Here is a 21,858-nt window from a genome sequence, read left to right as displayed (position 1 = left end):
GATTATTCGCTTATGTAATTTCCTAAATAGAAATGATTAAGGTTTAGCAGGTCTCTCTGTGTAAGAGAAGACATGAAGGAGGATTTTTATTTTTTCTTGTCTAATAATGAATTGAAACCTACTATGTAGATTACAATGCATAATATGTATTTTCCCCTCACAAAAAAGTTAAAATCTATCAATATATAAATATTTTTCAGTTCAAAAGTCTAACTCTTGTCACATTTCCGTAGTGGACAGTGTTCGAAGACGTAATCAGATCCTGACTATAGTAAGAGTACCGATACCACAGAGTAAAAGTACTCTATTACTAATAAACCGCCTGCATTCAAAGTGTTATTTAAGTAAAAGCATAGACGCGTTATCAGCAAAATGTAAGTGAGGTAAAAGTACTCATCTTGCAGCAGAATGTGAGTACAGGATGTGGCCTATAATCAGATTTATAGGCTGTGATGTGCATTACTGTTGCATAAAGATGTAAGCTGCGGTTATATGCCGTAGCTGCAGGAGAGGGGGGTAGTTCCTATGGCTTTGGATAGTTTCATCTCCAAAAATACATAATGTTTTATAAAGTGTTAATAGGTTAATTGTAAAATTTCATCTGCAAAGTAAATGTCAGATAAATGTGGAGATGTAAAACGTGCAATATTACCCTCTTAAACTTTGTGGACTGTCAGTATAAAGCAGCATAAAATGGAAATACTCGAGTACTAACCTTGGGTATATCTTTTTAGATTTTTTTCCACCTCTACTGACCTCCTAACTACAGACTCATGCTCAGGCATACAGTATATGTCTTAAACAGAGAAAAATCTTTCAGTAGATGAAGGAGAAAGCGGCCTTGTAGTGTGAAAACTCTGTACATCTACTGCACATCTATAAACTGTGTCTATAAATTAACATTTATAGACGCAGTTGATTCATGACAAAACTGACTTGCTTACATTGAAACTGGCTTTGTGTAGCCAGTTCACATGCATGTATTTGATTTTAGTTAAAAAAGTGCAGAATGTATATAAGTTGATTGTGTGTTTTACCTGCAAAACCCTTTTCGTTTACAAAGTATTTAGCATGCCGTATTACCATGTCAGCTCAAATGAAAATACTTTAAGTACAAAGACCTAAAAATTGTACAATAATGGAGCACAACACACTCATTTCCACCTTTGCATCAACTTTATTGATACCACACAGGGAAGTTGGCTAGTGTATAAGTACTGTGGCTACTGGTAATCGATGTGGAATGACCCACCTGACCAGGGGTCCTGTCAGGGGCTCCTGAGGGGTACTTGTCCTTCCATTGTAAGTACAAGATCAAAACACATCCATCGCTTATTAACATCACCAACACAGACTCAAACTCAGTGTCCATTTCTCTCACCCATTGGGGTTCTTCTCCACCATCTTGGGAACACATTGCTTTATTGTGTTGCTTTCAATAACCAAAAGCAAGCCTGGTAACAGTGAAGAAGTGGACTGTCATTAGTAGATACAGAATCATACACAGGATGTGCCGCAAAATTATTTCAAATGACCAGATTTCTGTTAAACAAAATCAGTGGTTCATGGGGACCCAACACAGTGCATTTTTACATAATTAGCCCTCCTGTTATGTTACGGGGTCAGTATGAGCCGTGTTAAAGTTTGAAGATCAAGAAGAAATAGTTGCAAGCATTTTTTCAGTATGAAAGTTCTTCTGCTTGCCTTGATTAGAGTAATCAACATATAACATGAAAATGGTTCATCTCACATATTTGCCCCCCCCGCATGTTTATATTACATAGATGTTCAGGTCAATTTCACCCAGCAGTCAAACTAGCGGCAAAAGGGTGTCAGAAAAGTGAAACTGAAAGTGGTGAAACATTAAAAAAAAAAAACACTGAACATGTTTTTTTTTTTGTTTTTTTAATGAAAAACGACTGAATTAATTGAACCATTATCTGTGAGCAGTAAGGAACACCATTGCACTAAATATTGAGAAAATACTTAGTAATGGAGTTTGTAATTAAGTATTAACAATGCTTTTTAGGATTTTTTTTATTTTCAGACTTCTTTTGGATAATAAAATATGCACCGGGTCAAATTGACCTGGGAACGTCATTGCTGTTCCTGACAAATGAACACAACAAGAGGATTAAGAGCTACAGAGATTGCTTGACAATAAAGCCACCTGCAGTAAAACCATTTTAGATTCATCAAAAGGCTAAACAATCAGCAGGGGTTCATAATTTGAGCATCAGAACACAGAGGAGCGCTCAGCACAATTTATCCTACATTTGAAAAGTAACATGCAGGCAAAGACATTTCAAACATCAAATGTATCTCTGTTGACCTAGAAATAAATGTAGGAGTTAAAAATGAAAAACCATAAAGCACCAAATGACAGAGTGGATCTCACAAACTCTTAACAAAGACATTTGTGAAGAATAGCAAAGGGCTCAGGGGCATTCTGCCCAAAATCCTATCACTGACCTCAAAGCAAGGCACAGCCAGTATATACAATCAGACTGATGTGCATGTGATGCCGTTTCTTTTCCAAATATACACAAGACAAATTTGCACAATCTTGTGTACAACTTCTAAATGTTCCTGCTACGGATCTAAAAACATGGAGGGAATAGGAGTTTAGTTGTTGTTCTGTTTGTAGAGGAGCAGTAGGGTATGCAAATAAAAGGGTTAATATATGAAAAAAAGATTTCAAAACTTTGATAAACAACAATTCTCAAGTTTAATTTATAAGCCTTTTCCTAAGCTTTCAGTAGTAATAGTTTGCTCAGCGGTCATGATAATGGCTCTGTAGACATCAGAGGCCCCACTAAACTGGATTATTACAGTAGTCACAATATGATATTGTTGAAACTTGAAACATTTTGGCATATGCTGAGCATATCACCAGGTTAGCTAACATGAAAATACTTAGAAACACAAAAAAACTGTACAATAATGGAGCACAACACATAGTTCATTTCCATCTTTGCATCAGCTTTATTGATGCCACACGGGGAAGTTGTCTAGTGTTTATGTCCCAAAGTGAAATCTTTATCAACACCTGTTTGACCTAATAAGATAATGTTTTCAGTCTGCTCATCTCACTTCAGTCATTTTTATTGCAGCAAAGTGGAATTTGCCAACACGATGATAAAACATATCATAAAGGCTGCATGAAGCAGATAAACTGAACTGTTTGTATTACAGTCTACAAAGCCCAGGTAAACTGAATGTAGAGGTGTGTGGACCACTGACTTATTACAGCTATTCTGGACTAGTGGAACTTCAACAAAAATATTAAGCAGCCTATTCAGCAACTGGAGAAGAATGAAAGCAAAAGAAATGTATTACACTAGAAAGACAATGTTAAATTAATATTTGTAATATTAACAATTTTATAATAAAAGTTAAATAGCTGGTGGATAACAATACCACTGCAGGATTTCCTCTCCTAAAGCTCAGTTATGATGTCATCCTTTGCTCTTTTAAGACTTATTGCTTATGCTGGGTTAAAGTATACTGAGTTTATTCTTAACTTAAATGTCAGCAGACCTTCACGACAAGCAAGAAAAGTGAGAAAATGAAGATGAGTCACACCACTGAAAGCTCAAGAAAAAAATCTCAAGTGGACTGTGAGTGTAAAGTTTTTTGGTTGACCACTAATTCCAAGAATTAACTTTCATACTAAATATTTCAATAGCCTCAGCATGATGGACGCATTCTGCTGAGATTTAATGTGAAATGTGATTAATGCGATAGCTTTCAATGCAGCACTTTTCAAATTATTACCAAGTACTGTATTACTGGAAACTTGTGGCACACAGGACGGCCTGACACTTGACAGGCCAAATTAAATGCATCTCCAACAGGGGAGAAATACAAAACCCCCCCCCCAAAAAAATATCCAAACATCCATCAGTTATCACTTGATCACAATGTATTTGTCTGATTCCTGAACTCACCTTCTTTCTCCAAGTAAAGACTCAGTCAATGATCTAAATACTCAAGTCTGATGAGTTCCAGGTGGACCTAGTGTCTACAATCTACTTAACACGCACTGAAAAAAACTATTGACACCAACAACAAATACAAACACTTAACCACTCACTACATAACACAGACATTGTGGTTCTTCAAGTGTGTTCGATCAGTAGTACATTAATGAACTTCTGAAGGAAAATACATTAAAAGTGCCCGAACATACAGTTCTTTAAGACAATGGGTCTCTCGCAAGAACCACAAGCCCTAACAGATTTGTTCTTAAACGGAACTTACCACTCAACTACAGAAAATTATTTTCTTGTACCTAAAAATTTTCTTATAGTAATTTCTACAATGTCATGGACAAGTGGACGTAACCCGACATATAAACCTGCATACGAAGTCTGAATACTTACTCCTCAATCTGAATGAATTTGCTCCTGAACTATGTTGAGGAAAGCAACTGAAAGAGATAACTAAAACAAACTACACAGAATGAATATTGTGCTAAAAGTCAGCCATCATAATGACCTCTCAATTTACTGAGTGGTTTGACACAAGTTTTTGTATGTTCTATGGGCATATTGTGACATGTTGACCTAATCAACTGAGAATCTGTTGGATAATTCTCTCACACCAGCAGCTGCCTTAGGGTTTTTTCACAGGTCGCTCTGTCAGGTGCAACATGCTCTGTTGCACTCTAAGGTGTCTAAACCCCTCTTTATTTACGATACAACGCTGCTCTGATGACACATTGCTGGCAGTTGTATTATGATGTGTTTTTTTCTAATTTGTTGTAAAGCTTGTTATGTTTTCAGCTGCTGAGCTCTGACTGCCGGATGTGAAGCTTGGTGGTGTAAACGTCTTCCTTTTTGCAACTATTTTTTGGACCCGTCACATACGTAGCAAAACAGGGACTCTTAATAGTGATATTAGGAATGTTGAAAGATCACATCTCATAAACACTCACCTACTTGTAAACACCTGGCATTTGTGAGACTGAACCAAGATAAAAATATGAAAATGTTCTTGCAAGAGGCATAATATGTAAATAAAACTAGAGCACATTCCATGGTCTACCTGTTTATATTACTCTTGACATTAAGAGTTCCCTTTATGAGAGAACATTCCCCCATGCATCCACAGGTCTCTCAAGTCAGTCGGCAGCTGGACGATTGATAGTCTTTACGTGGATAATTGTGCCGAAACAATAACAACAGGAAAATATGTGAAAGGGCAGGAGTGAAGCTACTTAAAGTTCTCATCACGTTCTCTCAAAAAGACACCCGTCTTCTGAAGTGAACTTAAGCCCCTGCGTAATCTTGATCCCTGATGTGCTGCCTGGTTCACATACTAGAGGTCACTCAGCTTTGTGACACACACACGCCCTTTTCTTCAAGGCTTTCATCACTTTCAAAGCTTGAAAGGACGACTCCTTTCAAGGTTCTGGTCCCTCTGGGTCTAAAACCGTACCGTTCTCTATACTGATCCAAACTCAGCCATCCAGGCTTCGTATTTTTCCAGGTCGGCAGCAGACACGGACTTGGAGATCTTCTTGAGTGTGAGGGTGAAGTCCTCCATGGTCACAGGCATCTGCAGCTCGTCTTTGGACAGAGCTCGGATCTCCTCGGGGCTTAGGCCCTGGATTCGCCGGCGCATCGCCATCATGGACGCATCTCTGAGGTACATGTAAAGACAGGAGCAGAAGTGGGGGAGGCGGAGGTGTTGGTATTGTCATGGTATTTCTCCTATCCATGTGTCAAATGTATGAAGTCAAGACTGTGATCACTCAGAGACGTCTGAGTGAAGTCCTGCAGGCTACAGGCTGTGTATGGATGATACTGACACACACATCCAAAGTCACCAAAACCATGCAAGGCAGATCGAGCAGAGAAAACATGGGCAACACAAAATATCTGCCATTCCCAGCATAGCTATGGTAGAATCAGGCCACAAGGACAAGGACAGGATGGTAAGGACAAGTGTTGAACTAAAGCAACTACTGAACAGCGATTAGAAGTAATTCTTAGCATATAATCATACTCCAAATCATACTCAATCAACTAATCATTTTATATGCAATTAAACTATACATACAGTATAATTACAGCTGACAGAGAGGATAACTTGGTTGATTGGTTTTCATGCTGAAAATAAGGATGAGAATGGATCACAGGGTGTCAGGAAATGAGGGGTGAGCTACAGGGAAGACACAACATGAGACAAAATAATACTGAACTTTGCACAGTGGGAGTCTTCCTCCCATGACTCTTTCTGTCTAAATCTGTGGGGACTACTTTTGTTCTTTACAAAGGAGAAGCAAGAATGAACTGATGATGGACAGATGAGAAATGTCTCTGTTTTGTACTTTTGTAACCACACACACACACACACACACACACACACACACACCTGCAGACATTGGTGATGTCCGCTCCAGAGTAACCCTCAATCTTCTCAGCAATGAGGTCCAGGTCCACGTCAGCTGCCACCTCCACCTCTCTCAGGTTGATTTTCAGAAGCTCTACACGACCAACAGCTACACACACACACACACACATCGAAACAGCATTAGTCACATATTGGGTTTGGGATAATGGCGTGCAGCCTCAGCTTGACCACTCCAGTCACCATCGCTCCAGTATGCTGTGGGTGATGAGGTCACCTGTGGGCAGGGGGATGTAGATCCGCTTCTCCAGCCGTCTTCTCAATGCCTCGTCGATGTCCCACGGGAAGTTGGTGGCAGCGAGGACCATCACCATCTTTGAGGGGTCATCATTCTCCATAGCTCCCCCGACACCTGGCCACAAAGTACAGACAAAACCAACATGAAACTAGGTGTACCACTGTATCATTCATATGGCATGTGATCTTTGACTCTATCTACAACACTTCACTGATTTTTTTTAAGTTTCACACTTTCTATAGTTCCATAAATTCATCCTACATATGACTTTTGATATCAAAAGAAGCCAAACATCACAAAAAACATGAGTGAATTTTCTGTGTTGTGCAGGTCCTGACTGTACAATTAATGGTTTGGGTTATAGATTTTTGCACCTTTAATTTTTTTTTCTTGAATTAACTCCACAAAAAAACTCAATTATGGGGTTTTTCCATCGGCACTGGAGTCAAACCATGCCACGTGATGTGCCTGGGATGGATCTGTCTCCAAGCAGGATGCAGAGATGTCCCCATCAAACAAGTGTATATGGTGAGACTCAACTCATGTCTGTGCAGGAAACCGGAGAGAAAAGCATTTATAAAAGCCTCTGTGTTCAGCTCTCAGTACTTTTCTAAGTGAAACTTCGTGGTCTGAAGTCTGCAGGGTGATTACCGGGGAGATGAGCGTTTCTAGTAAGAAAACACACTGGTGATGGGCAGACGACTCAAATCAGCCTGTATATATATTGTAGCCTGTGTTATTTCTATCAAAGAAAGATCTAAATATTACAATATAAAACATGTGTTTGCTATTTAAAAGCTTCATAACAAACTCACCAGTCTTTAACTTGCATGGTTATATATGCAGTCTCATTTCCAGCTCACATTTATAGTTACATGCTTATTACATGATGTGACAGAACTGTTTATTTAATGAAATCAGGGCAGACAGCAAACATCTGATGCAATGTCGGACGCCAGCATACATCATGTTAATTGCCATCAACTCAAGACAAGTGTGTCATCAGTTAAAGATGCACCCACAAGTGAGTATCCCTGTTGAAATGAAGATACAAACCCCTGCTGATGCACTGGGTCAGACTGAGTCAAACCGAGTCAAGCCAAGGCAGCACATGTGCATGTAAAAGCCCCATTAGAAATCCCAGTCACAACCTCACCTCCTCAATTCTCCGTTTCACTCACCATCCATCTGAACCAGCAGTTCTGATTTGACCCTGCGACTGGCTTCATGTTCATCAGACGTTCCCCTTCTGCCACAGATGGAGTCAATCTCGTCAATGAAAATGGTTGTTGGCGCATAAAACCGGGCCTAAAAAAAAAGTTTAGATATACACTTTGTTGTTGTGAGGCTTTGCGAAACAGATCACCTGCGTGTTCATAAACTTACCATTTCAAACAGCAGACGAACAAGTTTTTCCGACTCGCCCCTGTATTTGGATGTGAGGGTGGAGGAGGACACATTGAAGAAAGTAGTCCCACATTCTGTGGCCACGGCTTTGGCTAACATAGTCTTCCCTGTCCCAGGAGGTCCAACCATTAACACGCCCTAAAACAAAATGTTACAGACACATAAACATATGTACACCCGCAGTATTTTCTCAACCAGATTGTTACCATAAACCAGTTATTCTCATTGACCTGGCCAAGATGATCTCTGATAAGAACTGTTCAGCCACTGTCCGCCTCAATTTATTTTTTATTTTTCCAACTGAGACTGAAAGACTGCATATTTGTTTAATTCCCCCTCCAAAGATGTATTTTGGATGTATCTTGGATTTTTGACCTTCCCTGTGCAGTGTTGTGTGTGCTTAGTTTATTCTGAGCAGATTATCTCATATTACAAGAAATATGTGTATTATTATTAATATCAGGTACCTTGAGAACTACGTTAGGCTGATAATCAGATTAAACTGTCATTTTTTTCCCTCTTCATTAATTCATTCTATCTGATTTATTTCTTATTCAGTCCTTTTGATTTGTTGAACAAAATATACATGTGGGCAGCAAGTCAGAGGTCTGGAAGCAGGCCATATACATTTCAGTTTGATTTGATTTAAATGCAATGAATGCACTTAAAAAATAAGAAAACAAGAAATCCACAAGTAGGAACAGCAAACCAACATTTCACAGATAATAATTTCACTGTTGTCTGAATGTTGGACAACAGTGACTTTACTGTGTGATTTCACTTGATATGTAAGCTTTCAAATACACTTAATGGCTGCAAACTCTGTACGTCATTCAGATATATGTGAGACAAACAAGTAAGGATTTACAGTGTTTAAACCCATAAAGCTAATAAACAGGAGAAGGCAGGTAAAAAAGTCCAGAGCACACCATATCTGCTCCATGACTGACAAACTACAAATCTGGTTAGCCTTACTAGTTCTAATTGTTTTCCTGTAAAATTTTAGAATACATATATGCATGAGTGCCCGAGTGTGTCTAGAAAGCAAGAGAGATTGTGTAAGACACTAAGTATGTTTAACGATTCTTGATATCACTTTTTCATTCATGAAATGTGACATACATAATGTTAGCCATGATCACGTCTCTGGATGTAAACAGTTAAAATAAGGCTATCATATATCAACTGATGGGTTGGCAGCTAAAACCTGATGAGTTCACTTGAAAGTTAATGCTAAGCTTTACTGCTTCTCTCCTCTTTAACCCGTATCTGACTGACTGATCACATCCCTGGTGCTGGGATCATTATTAGTCTGATACATTCATGTTCCTGCAATGAGGGGGCAGACTGAAATACTTAATATATTTATGGAACCTGGACAGAGATCTAATGCCAAAAGCCACACTGGTTTAGTCTTCCACTAAAGTGTAATACAAAATACGGTAAAACAAAAAAAAATCTGTTTACTTTGTTATTGTGCCTGTCTTGCTTTCTTGCAATCTGTGAAATACATTTTGTATGTCAAAATGTATGTAACTATTGTAAAATGTCAAACCTATTAAACAAAGTTGTCATCTCTGACACATCTGACACAAATCTCTTCACAAATCACAGCTGCTCTGGTGTCTGACTTTTCCTGTCTGGTTTGTGTCTGTTGTTATGGAGAGCAGTGACACAACCCATCACGGTATGTGGGATGACTTGTCTGTTTTATGTGTCACACAGCATCTTAACTTTTTTTTTGGAAACGGGGTTGAATGGGTGGGGGGGTAGAGTTCAAAGAATAGCACAGGCCACTATACCAAATGTCTCCAAACCAAAACCTGTGATGAAACAAATCCCTTCAGTCTACTTGTGTGCTGGCATGACATGAACCTAAAATGGTGTTTTTGTATAACTAATTTATTAATCTTTTAATTTTTCTGTATTGTAACTATGTAAAAAGAGTTCAAACACGCATTCATAGATCAGACAAATGAAAAGCACTCCGTTACTCCAAAAACTGATAACGTATTGATCCTCACATGGTGGGCCTGAGGGGAAGGGGCCTCACATGATAAAGCCCAACAGAGGCGAGTGCAGAGGGAAACTCCCTAACTGGTCATTCAGCAGAGTCATGTCGATGACTAAGCAGGCACAGAAAGATGCCAGTGATGACACACATTAAAGCTGTGTTTGTCTTCGAGCAAAGGAACTGGCTGTTATACCAGGCATAAATGTAGCTGTATGTAGTTTAAGTGAACAGTCTGCACCAAACAAGTTAGTTCCAATGTAGCACTAAGATAGATATAAAAATGTACACCTCCCTCCAGGCCTCCCTCCAAGTTGTTTACTATTTACTGTTGTCACAGCACAATGGTTAAAAACTGGGGAGGATTCATGTTAAAAAAACAATCATTAAACTTGGATTAGACAAAGGCACAGCTGTAACTGCATACCGCATGCACCTAGAATTACAGCTGGAATGATGTTTTGAATGTTTATGTGATTTCTGTGTAACACACCCATTCTCATCTTAGTAAAGAAACATCATACATATAGCATACATTACTTTCTGCTTTTTCCCTGTACAGATTTCTATGATTTCTGAGTCATTTTAAAACACACACTCGAGAAACACACACACAGCTCAGAGTATGTAAATGAGCATGTGTATATGTGTGTGTGTGTGTGTCTACCTTCCAGGGGCGACGAATGCCCTTAAAGAAGTCAGGCATCCACATAGGCAGAACCACTGCTTCTCGCAGCAGCTTCTTGGCATCCTCCAGATCAGCAATGTCATCCCTGCAATGCACCCAGAGAACCTGGTCAGCAGTGTTAAGAACAAAACTTCCCCAGCAGGAAAACCTATACAGGAGGATGCTACCGTACCAGTGGACGTTAGGGTTTCGGGACACAATATCTCTTTCCAGTGACTCTACCAAGTCGCTGTCATATCCTGTGCCATCGAACTTCTTCTGCTCAACATCCCCTCCAGCCCCTTTCTTTCCCTGAAGAAAAAATCAAGAGAAAAAGATACAAAGACAAATTTTTTATATATTTTTTTTATCCATCTTCCAGCACGGTCAAGCACCAACCAGCTGCTGAGGTCCAACCTTATCGTCTTTGGGCTTTGTTCCTCGGGCATCTCTGAATCCTGCTCGCTCTGGTTTAGGGTTGGCCTGACCGCGGCCTCCTGGCCCTGCCCCTCGATGCTGCAGACCAGGGGAGTCCTTCCTCAGCTGCTTCACAGCACTGTTGGGGCGCTTCCCTGCAACAGGATTCCTGCAGCGACACACACAGACATAAAACTACACACATGGGCAACAGCAGGACATGCGTGCAGAAGAAAACATCAAAGATCATTTTCAATAGGGAAGTTGTGGTAATAACAAAGTGTGCAAATGTTCTAACAGAGTGGAATTAATTTAAACCAGCTCTGCTAGATTGATGTCCTGGTGTCCTTGTGCTGGTGGAGATTAAACTGATCATGCAAAATTTATCTCTTTGGACTTCAAAGTGCTTCCTTCCAGAGGCATTTTGTCCCACAGACTTTCTGGGAAGTATCAATAATCAGTTCCGCCACAAAGTAAAGAAGTCCCCTGGACCACAGTTGGACCAGTGAAATAAAGAAACCACACTGAAAGATAAAAATAAAATGCTCACAGATTACAGTCTTGTCCCCAGTTCTTCTATTCTGAATAGAATGACACAAAAACTAGCTTTCTGTGTATATTATCATATAGAATTGCTTCTTGGAAATTCACTGATTACCCTCAATCAAAGGTTCTGAAATGCATTTTGTTTAGCCTAATTTTATTTATACAAATGTGACATAAAATCATAGGAATCAGAGTGGCTCAGACATTGAGCGTTTATTTTAAAACTCTGACAGCCTAGTAGATTTCAACAACGATATATTCCAGTCTCTTGATGAACAACCTGTGACACGCTCAATACGATGCTTAATAACGGCTACCTTGTGTTTTCACTCTATTACCTGTGTTCAGCAGGGATGGGAGGGGGCCAAACTGCTGGATCCTCAGATCTCTCCTCAATTTGAGGTGCCAGGATATCAACTGGCTTCTCTGACCTAAAGCTCTCGAGTGTTCCCATGATGCCTTTCACCTGCTCATACTCCTCAGACAGTTCCAGCCTGACCTGGTCATAAACAATAAGAGAGCACTCTTCAGTAGACACAGAACATCCTGCTGAAAATACAGGAGCTGTTGTGAGTAAATGTGTATGGTAACAAATTGTTCAGAGTACAGCTTTAATGTTCCAGAAAGGTTGTTTGTCTTACAGAAAGCAGCTTGCAATGCATAATAATGAAAAAGGCCAACAATGAATAAAAAAACAATACATACAAAGCATAATAATAATAACTGTCACAAAAAATATTTTGAGAAGAAGCCAGAAACAGCTGTGATTTTTCGCTAAAAAATCCAACAGCTGATGCCTGCTAGAGCCCAACATAAGGAGGTAAAACCTCCTCCTGATGGAGCCAAACTGAGCTCACTAAAGGGTACTGGAGGTCCAGAAAACTGATGTAAGCTTTGGGGCAGAAAATTGACATGAACACAAGTGACGTGATTTGACATGGTTTCTCAATGTTTCTCTCTAGATACGATCATTTGACTGAGATTGCCTAACCAATATATAACAGCAAATGCTAGAACAATGAAATTTAACAACACTAAAGGAGGCATCATCACTCAAACCTCTAAACTTTATTTTCCCTCTCTTTAATATTCATAGAAAAATAAAATCAGTGTCTGCATCAAAGAAACTTCTATAGTTCCCAAATACTGACTAATTTCTTATTTCCTATTGACTAAATATCTCACATATTGTAGGGCTCTCACTGGCTCTCCTGTAATGATGGTTTAATAACTGGTGTCAGCACCGTGCGGTCAGGTGCTTGGGGAACTCACCTGCTGCCATCTGACTTTAAGTGCAGGGTCTCTGAGGGACTGACAGTGCTTATCGATCTGCTGGATGACGCCCTGGTAGTACACAATGGAGGAGTCATAGTTTCCCAGCAAAGCATACTCACGGCCCTTCTTGGCGTTGTCACATATTTCTGCCAAATTCATGCTGAATAACAGCTATATGGTGAGGAGGGGAAATAAGTGAGGTGACGTTAACTACTATGACAGAGAACCAAAACAATGTCAATGCCAGACAGTTGCTACGTTTTAAACTAGGTCAAAATCACATTTCCACCAACGAGCGCGGTCTGCTCACTTTAAATGCTAAGTTACTTAATACAGGGTGGTGCAGCTTTATCAGTTACCAGATACATTATCGGATATAGTATATCTACACAGCAACCTGCAAAGCACGTTGATTACGTTAGCTAATGCCAGGTACTGTGATTTTAAGTGAACCTGTTAGTCGCAGATAGTCCACCTGACGGTTAAATCAAGCCACGATTTAAATTGGCTTCTTTTCGTGTCTACATCCTGTTATCTTGCCGACGTTAGCATTTGCTAGCTTGCTGCTAGGCCACAATCAGAACGAAACGTATGGCAATAAATCGCGTAAACGCGATTTAATCCCCACAACATGTGTTAAATAAGCATGTACACAAAAACAATCGACAGCCCTAAATTATAGTATTTAACCGCATATACAGCGTGAAAACAAATAGCATACCCGCATGAAAACACTTGTTTGTGATGTGTCTTTGAATCAGATGTCCAGTGTCGAGGCAAGTGTTACCATGGCCGCAGAGAGACGCCGTGCGAAGCATACAGACGTCTCGTTTACTGTGCTGCGTTCATAGACTCCGAGGCAAATCTGGTAAATATGAACACTCTGCTACGTGAACAGCGATTGAGGTCAACACCAACGAGAGCTGACACTACTCCAGCAACGTTTCGCTATCAGGTTTGTTTTATTTGAGCAGTCCAAATTATGATTTTGTTTCTGAATTATTGGCTATGCTTCATATACCAGTGACAGCTGGCGAGTCGAACATTTGCTAGTTTACAGCTTTTAACTTAAGTATCATGAGAGCTATTGCTATGCAACAATTGGCCACTGGTCGTCGCAAAAATCCAGCCAAATATTGCAAACTACTGTGTTACGAAGCTGGGGAGACGCATTCATTACAACGTCCTTTTCTTGCTCATGGACATAAAACAACAAATCTAAATTTATGTTTAAGGTGTTCCGGAGTTTTCAATTATGTCGCACAATCTTCATCAGCAGATGTGATTTACTTAACCTTAATGGAACTGCAGATGTTAAAACGTTATGACACTTCAAGGACCTCACATCCATGTAGACAGAAAGGTTGGATGAATGAGCATGTTACTGTTAACCAATAATCTAGTCAAATAAAGTAAAATAAAATAAGGTATTATTTATATTTAGTTATGTGGAAGCATATATAAGTACTCTGACACAAAAGAAACCTCAAAAATCAAATTTATAGTGATATAACCACTTTTATTGATTTGCAGCCTCACATTGGCACAAATCTCCACTGTTGGAAAGAGTTTGCATTACTGTACGCATGCAAGAAAAGTGTCAATCAGTCCTGACTTTACTCACACTATTAATACCTTCCAGCATAACATTTTTCAGATTTAAGACAGCTACATTTTATCTTAAGTGAGCTCTCTCCAGTTGTGTAGGCTTAGGAGCCAACACAAAGCTTGTCATGTTCATATTTGTATTTGAAAAATACACATTCAGCAACAGCAACAAAACTCATGCTGCATTTAAACTCAAACATCAATTCTAGTCACTTTTAAAGAAAAGGATTGTACAGTTTCGTTCACAGTTTCAATTTATCTTATTGGTCCTGTAACTTAAGACTGGAATCTATTTTGTCCCTTAATTCCCCCAGCCTGCTTTTAATACTGTAGATAGGTTGTAGTGTACTAGGTGCTACGGTGCACTTTGCAATCTTTGTTTTTTTTTAATCCAAGTGCTTTTATGTGCAGTTTGAGCTACAAATGTTCAGCATACCTCCATATGCAGTCATGCACTTCACTGAAATACTGATTTAATATTGTGCAAACTTACAGGCGCATACTGTCACTCCCTGTGCCTTATATCAGGTAGGGAAAAGGGTAAAACCATAAGAAGTTTCCTTCTCTTTCTGTCTCAAAATCATAGGAGGCTTTTCTGAATTCATCTTTAGTGTTAGGAAGACACGCTGATTTTCATTGCACTATTCCTGAAGAGATGACCTTCATGCCCACCACAAGTACATTCAGGCAGGATGAAGGTGACCTCAGCATTGACAAGCTGCTGCTTCCTGCTGTCTTTGGTTCCACAGCTGCCTGACACTACTCTCACTCAGCTGCTTCAGTCTCATGGGTTTGTGGCTCTTCAGTCTATAGGCCAAAGTCAGAAAGATAGCATCAACATGTTCCTTCTCAGCAGGGTCCTTGGCTGAAGTTTCAAACAGTGGGAAATTGTAGCTGTCTGCAAGATACTGCGCGACCGAGGTGGGGACCTCCCGGCGGTCCCTCAGGTCACACTTGTTGCCCACCATGATTCGCGGCACCATGGGCCCCACAGAGTGTCGGCTGCACTCCTCAATCCACTCAGGGATGCTCTGGAAGGAGGAACGGCTGGTCACGTCATACACAAAGATGATGGCATGGACGCTGCGGTAGTAGTGCTCCACCATGCTCCTCCTGAAACGCTCCTGACCTGCCGTGTCCCAGATCTGCAACTATAGAGAAACAGATATTGATAATAATATTTAAAGGACATGGCCAGTGTGAATCTATATTTTTCTTATTATCAATCAATCTCAAGAAAACACTAAAGCCAACAATATATTAGTATATCTATCAATACTTTCTGACCTCTCCAGCAGCTCCAAATGCATTTGTTCATACCAAAGATGTTAATGTTTAATAGTTGGTCACAGATATATAGTTTCATTTTTGAGTTTACAGTAAACACCACTCAAACAGGAGTAAGAACTATTTTCAGGTACAGATTAATACAAGTGTGACACATTATTGAGCGCATGTATAGTGTGTGTAGGATGGCCTCAAAATAAACTATTGTGTGTAGCAGTGCGATAACATGTTAACCAGTGCAATAATATGGCTCACTGACTGTAGTCTAGATTAGTTTTTAGACAAGAGTGAGGAATACAAACGATACAGGCCTACAATGCCACCTGTGAAATAGTGGCTAAAAGCACACACTCCTTTGTAAAGAGGTGGGCCTGTGTTTCGTAGTGGTGCCATCTCCATGCACATAATCTAAACGCCTGAGGGCTCCAGGTCAGCCTCTCCTCTCTGTGCACTGAACGCATCGTAGCTTTGTTAATCTTGCAGGACACTGAGGTGTGTGTACGTCTGTTTTCTGACGTCCTCTCACCTTGATACTCTCCCCATCGAGCTCCAGCGACCGCTCTCTGAAATCGACCCCGATCGTTGCCTCTGGGTTTTTCAGGAAAGTGCCGCCGCAAAATCTGTAAGTCAGACACGTTTTGCCCACATTTGAATCTCCTATGACTATTATTTTGAAAATCCGAGCCTGTGCAGTCTCATAATCGTGATGAGAAGAAAGCTCTAAGGAGTCATTTAGACTGAAAATAGTGTCAAATTCCTCCCCAGGTTTGTTTTCTATTGCCATCGCTCATCTTCTCGCGGTCTGGATGTGACCGGCACTGAAACATCGCGAGAATTTGAAACACCAATAGATGTTATTGCAATAACGGGCTAAAATGTCGGTGCTTCTCGGTGCACTCTTCTTTTACCGAATACGCTTACCTAATAATAATGAAAAGTATCTTAAAACAATGTAGAAGTTACTTTGCCTTCATAATTTTTACTATCTCCAATGCTTTGGAATTAACAATGCGCTCTATTACGTATTCTATTATAATTATTAACCTAGTATTATTTACTTATGAGTAACCTGGTAGATATTAGATGATATATGTAGGCACACAGCATAAAAAAAATAAATAAAAAAATCGACATACAAATGTGAGGAATTAGAATCAAAAGCTACATTCATGCACTAATTTGAATGTGTATTTCTCCTGCTTTGTAAATGTTCATAAAGGAAAAAAAGGTATTCATTTCACTCTATGCTCCATTCCAGCACACAACATGTTAAGTAAGCTTTGGTGAAAAACAAACACACACACAAATGCTCCTCCACATCAAACAAGGATATTTATTTGACACATACACCAAAACATAATCCAGACCATGAGTATTACCACAACCAACCAGCCCTTCACCATCACACACACACACACACACACATGCACGCATTAGCACTTCTCTCCATCTGAGACACAACAGTAGGATCTACACTCATTTACCAGTTCATTATTAGGTACAACTAAGTCCAATCAGTCCTGTAGCCCTGTAATAAAACTTAACTTCATGAAGGTTAGAATGTTCAGTGTTTGTTCCATCTGTTTTCCAGAGGTGTTGATGCTATGATGTATTGTACACTTGAAATTCTACAATTCTTTTTACTCAGATTACAAACACTTCTGCGTGTTTCGATGCTGCTAATAAACTGGTAACTGAGTGTATGGGGTGCTGGGGAGGACAATGGCTTCCAGTTTTATTACATGCTGATAAAAATGTCCTTCAACTAAAACAATTCATCAGCACCAAACAACACTCAAAACACTCGAATTTCTTGCTTGTAGCAAATACGTTAAGTTACCCCGCGCCCCCCCCAAAAAACAACAAAATCACACGTCCACTCAATAAAATAGTTTCAAATAAATTTCATAAAATTAGTCATGTCACCAAAAACACTGAATTTTACTACACCTACAAAAAATTCAATCATGGCAAACAGGCTGAAGCCTGAACCTGAGTGAGGGTACAGTGCATTGGCTTCTACATTTCATACTGTAGTTTTCACAACACCTGCTGTGTGTGGCATCTTAATGTGCATCAGCAACATAAGCACAGCAAATTTTAAAGCCCTGTAAATGACCAGTTATCTGACATAAACATGAGGCACTTGAGTTGCCTGATGTCCCACAAGTCACGGTCTGGTCTTGATTTTACACTAATAATAAGCAGGTGTGCTCATTTATTCAAGCTAAATAAGATAGGACTGTAATGTCTGTTGTGGCTCTGGAGAAGCATTGTCAAGTATAAAGTCCTGCCTCTGCAGCCAAGAACAGAGGCTGACCAAAAACAAAAACAACATTAAAGCTGCATTATGGCATTGGTTCCCAAACCCTTTTTGTCACGACCTCCTGGAAAATGTAGCTAACAGACAACAAAGGACACAAAACTCTCCTGCTTTATCAATGAACTCAAGAGCAAGAAGAGCAACTTTGTATTTCGGATTTGACTGATGTCTCTTTTACCCCTTTTCAACACCTAAAAAGTCAGTTAATATTGTCCTTTAAATGTCTTTTTTTCCCTACTAAATCTTCATAGCATCAGAGCGTTAACGTCAACAGACTTTTTTTTCCCAGCAGACATTGGTAGATGACAGAATTAATAACATTAACAAAGGCTGAGTTCATGTAGCTAATTATCTTATCACTTTATCACTTGTATTTGTTAAAATGTCTCTGATGGGAAAAGTTGAGTTAGACTTCAGTTTCATTCCCTTTTCCCTATGGTGTATACTGCAAAGGCTCAGTTTGGAAATCACTGCATGATGGGAAGTGTAGGACTGAGTGTTTTTGAGCCTAGCCTCAGTTTTGTGCTCCAATTATAAACTGTTTTACTATACGCTGGCAGGACATAACAGATGGAAGAGTAAAGCCCTTGTCTCTTGGCATTTGTCCTCACTGTGTGAAATAAATGGAAGAGAATCACTGAACTCTATTCTGCTCAGTTTTTTCTCTCCTTCTGGAAATAACCAGTAGCAACACTGGGGAATTTAACATTTTGATGGCTGCTTCTGTACATGTTGGCTTTAATATGAAATTAAATCTGGATCTGTCACCTCTCCTGACAGAGAGAGTGCTGTATATGTCTGTCAAATTATAAATAAACTTTTCTTTGACACAGTTACACATTTCCACTACCAGTTCTCATCTGAGAAAGAGCTAGAGCTGCCAGAGTCAGAGTCTGCGTCTGTCAGCCCATCAAAGTCCCAGTCGGCACTGGAGCCACTGTCGTCGTCCTCCTCTGTAGAGAAGCTGTGTGCAGAGCCTAGACATGCTGGGTACACACGTGTGGAAACACACACGGGCCCCAGGGTGGACACATACACAGCCATGACGTTCTTCCATGTGTCCCTGGCTGAGTCGTATTCATGGATGAGGACCCTGTTTTTGTTGTGCTGCAGTAACGTCTGAGTCAGGAGCAGCAGCTTGTTGTTGTGCTGGATCACCTGGTAATTTAGAGCACGGCTGTCAATAGGAATGTCACCCAACCTCTTCCATTCCCCCCTGGTGGGGCTGTAGGCTTTCACCACAGGGATGTCACACACACAGATGATCTGGTCCTGAAACACGCAGGCCTTGTGAAGCTTGTCTCTTCTCAGAGACCCACAGTGGCGCCAGCGGTTCCTCTTAGGATCATAACAAAGCATTCTCCTTTTGTTCACCACATACAACTGGTCATTTAGAGCCACAACCTGCATTTTACCTAATGAATGAGGCAGAGGAGCCACAAACGTCCACTGGTTCCTCTGGACACTGTAACACTCGACCTCCTTCAATCTGGCATCCGTCACTGGATTTCTTCCTCCCAAAAGGTAGACGTGGCCGTTGAGGTAGCCCATCCCAGAGTGTATCCTCCCCAGTGGTCTCTCTGCCAACTCCTGCCAGCTGTTGAGGACAGGGTTGTACAACCAGAAGTGTTTAGAGAGGTGTGAGGCTAGGAACAAGTTGTTTTCAGGCGTGGCACAGGCAATGAGAGACTCCATGGTGGAACGTTTGTAATCCTGACTGCTGAGGTCCTCTAAAGGAGGAGCCATGAAATACAGGTCCTCTGAGTAAGGGTCGCAACACATAATGTTATCGTTGGGTAGGCCGAAAAAGAGAATCATTTCTTTTGCACTGACACCTATTCTGTGTTTTGGTACATCCAGAGTTTCAGACATTTCACAGCCGTCCTCAGCGGACCTGCTGAAGAAACATGCAAGATATTTCTCAATTAAAGGCCTCGCCATGAGACCCTCCAGGTAAGACTTGTCCTTGTCGGCAAACAAGTTCCAGCGCACACACTTCAGTGCTTGTAATGCATCCTCCCTTTTCTGCAGTGCATTGGCTTCAATCCACTGCAAAGCAGCTGAACACACCTTCCTTTCACAGTCCACATCCAAAGTGTTCAGAGACAGCAACTCCTTGATCTGCACCAGATCCAGCTCACAAAGGTCCCCTCCATTACACACCTGGCTGAAGTTCCTGGCTATGAAAGCTTGTGCATTCTCCTTCAGTTCAGGATTATCATAGGTGTCTGCAAATTTCAGTATCCCCACGCAGTTGGAGAGGTCCAGCCTCCTTGACATGAAACTGGAGCAGGCTTTCCTGATGTACTCAAGCTGAAGCATGTTGGCCGCTGCGTACAGCCTCTGGACGTTGCTCTCCGTGATGGTCACCCTGCCCGTGTAACAATAGTCGATGATGACAGACATGGACTCAGCGTCCACGCCGCGGATGACCACTCTGTCCTGCATGCTCTCATTCAAGCCCCCGGTGAACATGCTTTTGAAGTAAGGGCTGGCAGCGGCGAGGACGTTGCGACTACACAGGAAAAGTTGGTCAATGTCACCTCGGGCCGACTCGCCGCTGTCCTCCTGTGACTCCTCTTCGCACTCTACTCCGATAGTAACGTCTCCCAACAGCCGACAGTCGTAAAGAAATTTCAACTCTTTTATCAAACCCCGAGCGTGATTCACATCCTCCAGCACCTCGGGACCACTGAAGCAATTCAGCGCCGAAGCCATGGCTGCAACCGTAGTGAGCAATTTGCTGCTTTACGTCGGCGAAGGTTTCAAATAAACCGCTGTCACGCGGATAACATACTCATTAACGCGAAGGGGTCTGCGCGCTGATAATGACACATCCGTTTACTGAAGGATATCAGTGTGCTGTAAAAAATACATTACCAGCGATTTAACAGCTGAGCGGTCGCCCGTGAGTCTGAACAGCCAACAGATGACGATCTCCAAATAACAATCATGTCGAGTTTAAATCAGACACACTCCATGAATTATACCCGGAGAAAGTAGCACTCGTTTTATTATTATTATTATTGTTTTCTTTTTTTTGTCAATGCTGTAATCTGTTTTGAGTGTAAGGGGCAGACGGGGCTCTCGTAAAATAACACTGTCTTTTGGCCGGGGTCGAAACTACATTTTCCGGGAGAAATTGCCAAGATAATGTCCAATTTCATGTAAAAGTGTTGCGCGGATTTTCCCTTGCTAACCTCTATATCCAGTTCAACAAGACCTCGAATAATATGAACATCAATCTTTATGTTCGTTACTTTCCACTTGTTAAATTAGTCTTTATTAACCCAAAATGAAAAAAATGAATCTTTTACTTTGAAGGCAATCTTGCCCGGCTTCCGCTCTGGCTCACTGCTCGGTCACACAACCTTGTTAGGAATAGCTTCATTTTTCCGATTGGTTTGTGTAACTGGGTCGATTTAAGTTTGGTTGATCGGGATTTATTCAAGATAATTTTTTAATCACATTTATCAAAATCAGTATTTTCCAAGTCTCCATTTTGTAAGAGCTTCTGGCCAGTGGAGTTCAATTAATAGTATGTGTCAACATGTTTGGCCAATAACATCGATGAATAACCCAGTTTACAAGTACCTGCTACCCTTAGAAATGGTGCTGGATGGTTAGTCACTTTTATTTATCAGTAAGAATGATTTTAATAA

At 40.6% G+C, this 21,858-nt stretch overlaps 3 protein-coding genes across 4 annotated transcripts; all 3 read right to left on the bottom strand.

Annotated features, from left to right (window-relative positions):
• Window positions 1-2,961: 2,961 nt before the first annotated feature.
• Window positions 2,962-13,841, bottom strand: katnal1 (katanin p60 subunit A-like 1). Of its 2 annotated transcripts, none has more exons than XM_046404193.1 (11): window positions 13,700-13,841; window positions 12,976-13,149; window positions 12,042-12,202; window positions 11,158-11,326; window positions 10,934-11,052; window positions 10,741-10,846; window positions 8,042-8,200; window positions 7,837-7,963; window positions 6,635-6,769; window positions 6,382-6,508; window positions 2,962-5,647 (listed from the first exon to the last, which is right to left on the bottom strand). In XM_046404193.1, the coding sequence occupies exons 1-11, from the start codon at window positions 13,703-13,705 to the stop codon at window positions 5,449-5,451; spliced, it is 1,482 nt and encodes a 493-aa protein (XP_046260149.1). In that variant the 5' UTR covers window positions 13,706-13,841; the 3' UTR covers window positions 2,962-5,448. The 2 variants fall into 2 exon arrangements, with proteins under 2 accessions (XP_046260149.1, XP_046260150.1); XM_046404194.1 differs by having other exon boundaries at window positions 12,976-13,047; window positions 13,700-13,822.
• A 639-nt stretch (window positions 13,842-14,480) lies between these two features.
• zgc:101559 (Ras-related protein Rab-33B-like) lies at window positions 14,481-16,704 on the bottom strand. The gene is made up of 2 exons (XM_046404195.1): window positions 16,400-16,704; window positions 14,481-15,737 (listed from the first exon to the last, which is right to left on the bottom strand). The coding sequence occupies exons 1-2, from the start codon at window positions 16,655-16,657 to the stop codon at window positions 15,291-15,293; spliced, it is 705 nt and encodes a 234-aa protein (XP_046260151.1). The 5' UTR covers window positions 16,658-16,704; the 3' UTR covers window positions 14,481-15,290.
• A 530-nt stretch (window positions 16,705-17,234) lies between these two features.
• Window positions 17,235-21,733, bottom strand: kbtbd7 (kelch repeat and BTB (POZ) domain containing 7). The gene has a single exon (XM_046404192.1). It carries the CDS (start codon window positions 20,912-20,914, stop codon window positions 19,043-19,045), a length of 1,872 nt encoding a protein of 623 aa, XP_046260148.1. The 5' UTR covers window positions 20,915-21,733; the 3' UTR covers window positions 17,235-19,042.
• Window positions 21,734-21,858: the final 125 nt, after the last annotated feature.

This window comes from Scatophagus argus, chromosome 11 (genome assembly GCF_020382885.2).
Source record: "Scatophagus argus isolate fScaArg1 chromosome 11, fScaArg1.pri, whole genome shotgun sequence".
Classification (NCBI taxonomy): domain Eukaryota; kingdom Metazoa; phylum Chordata; class Actinopteri; family Scatophagidae; genus Scatophagus; species Scatophagus argus.
The sequence above is the reverse complement of the archived record's forward strand: the minus strand, read 5'-3'. Positions and strand labels throughout refer to the sequence as shown.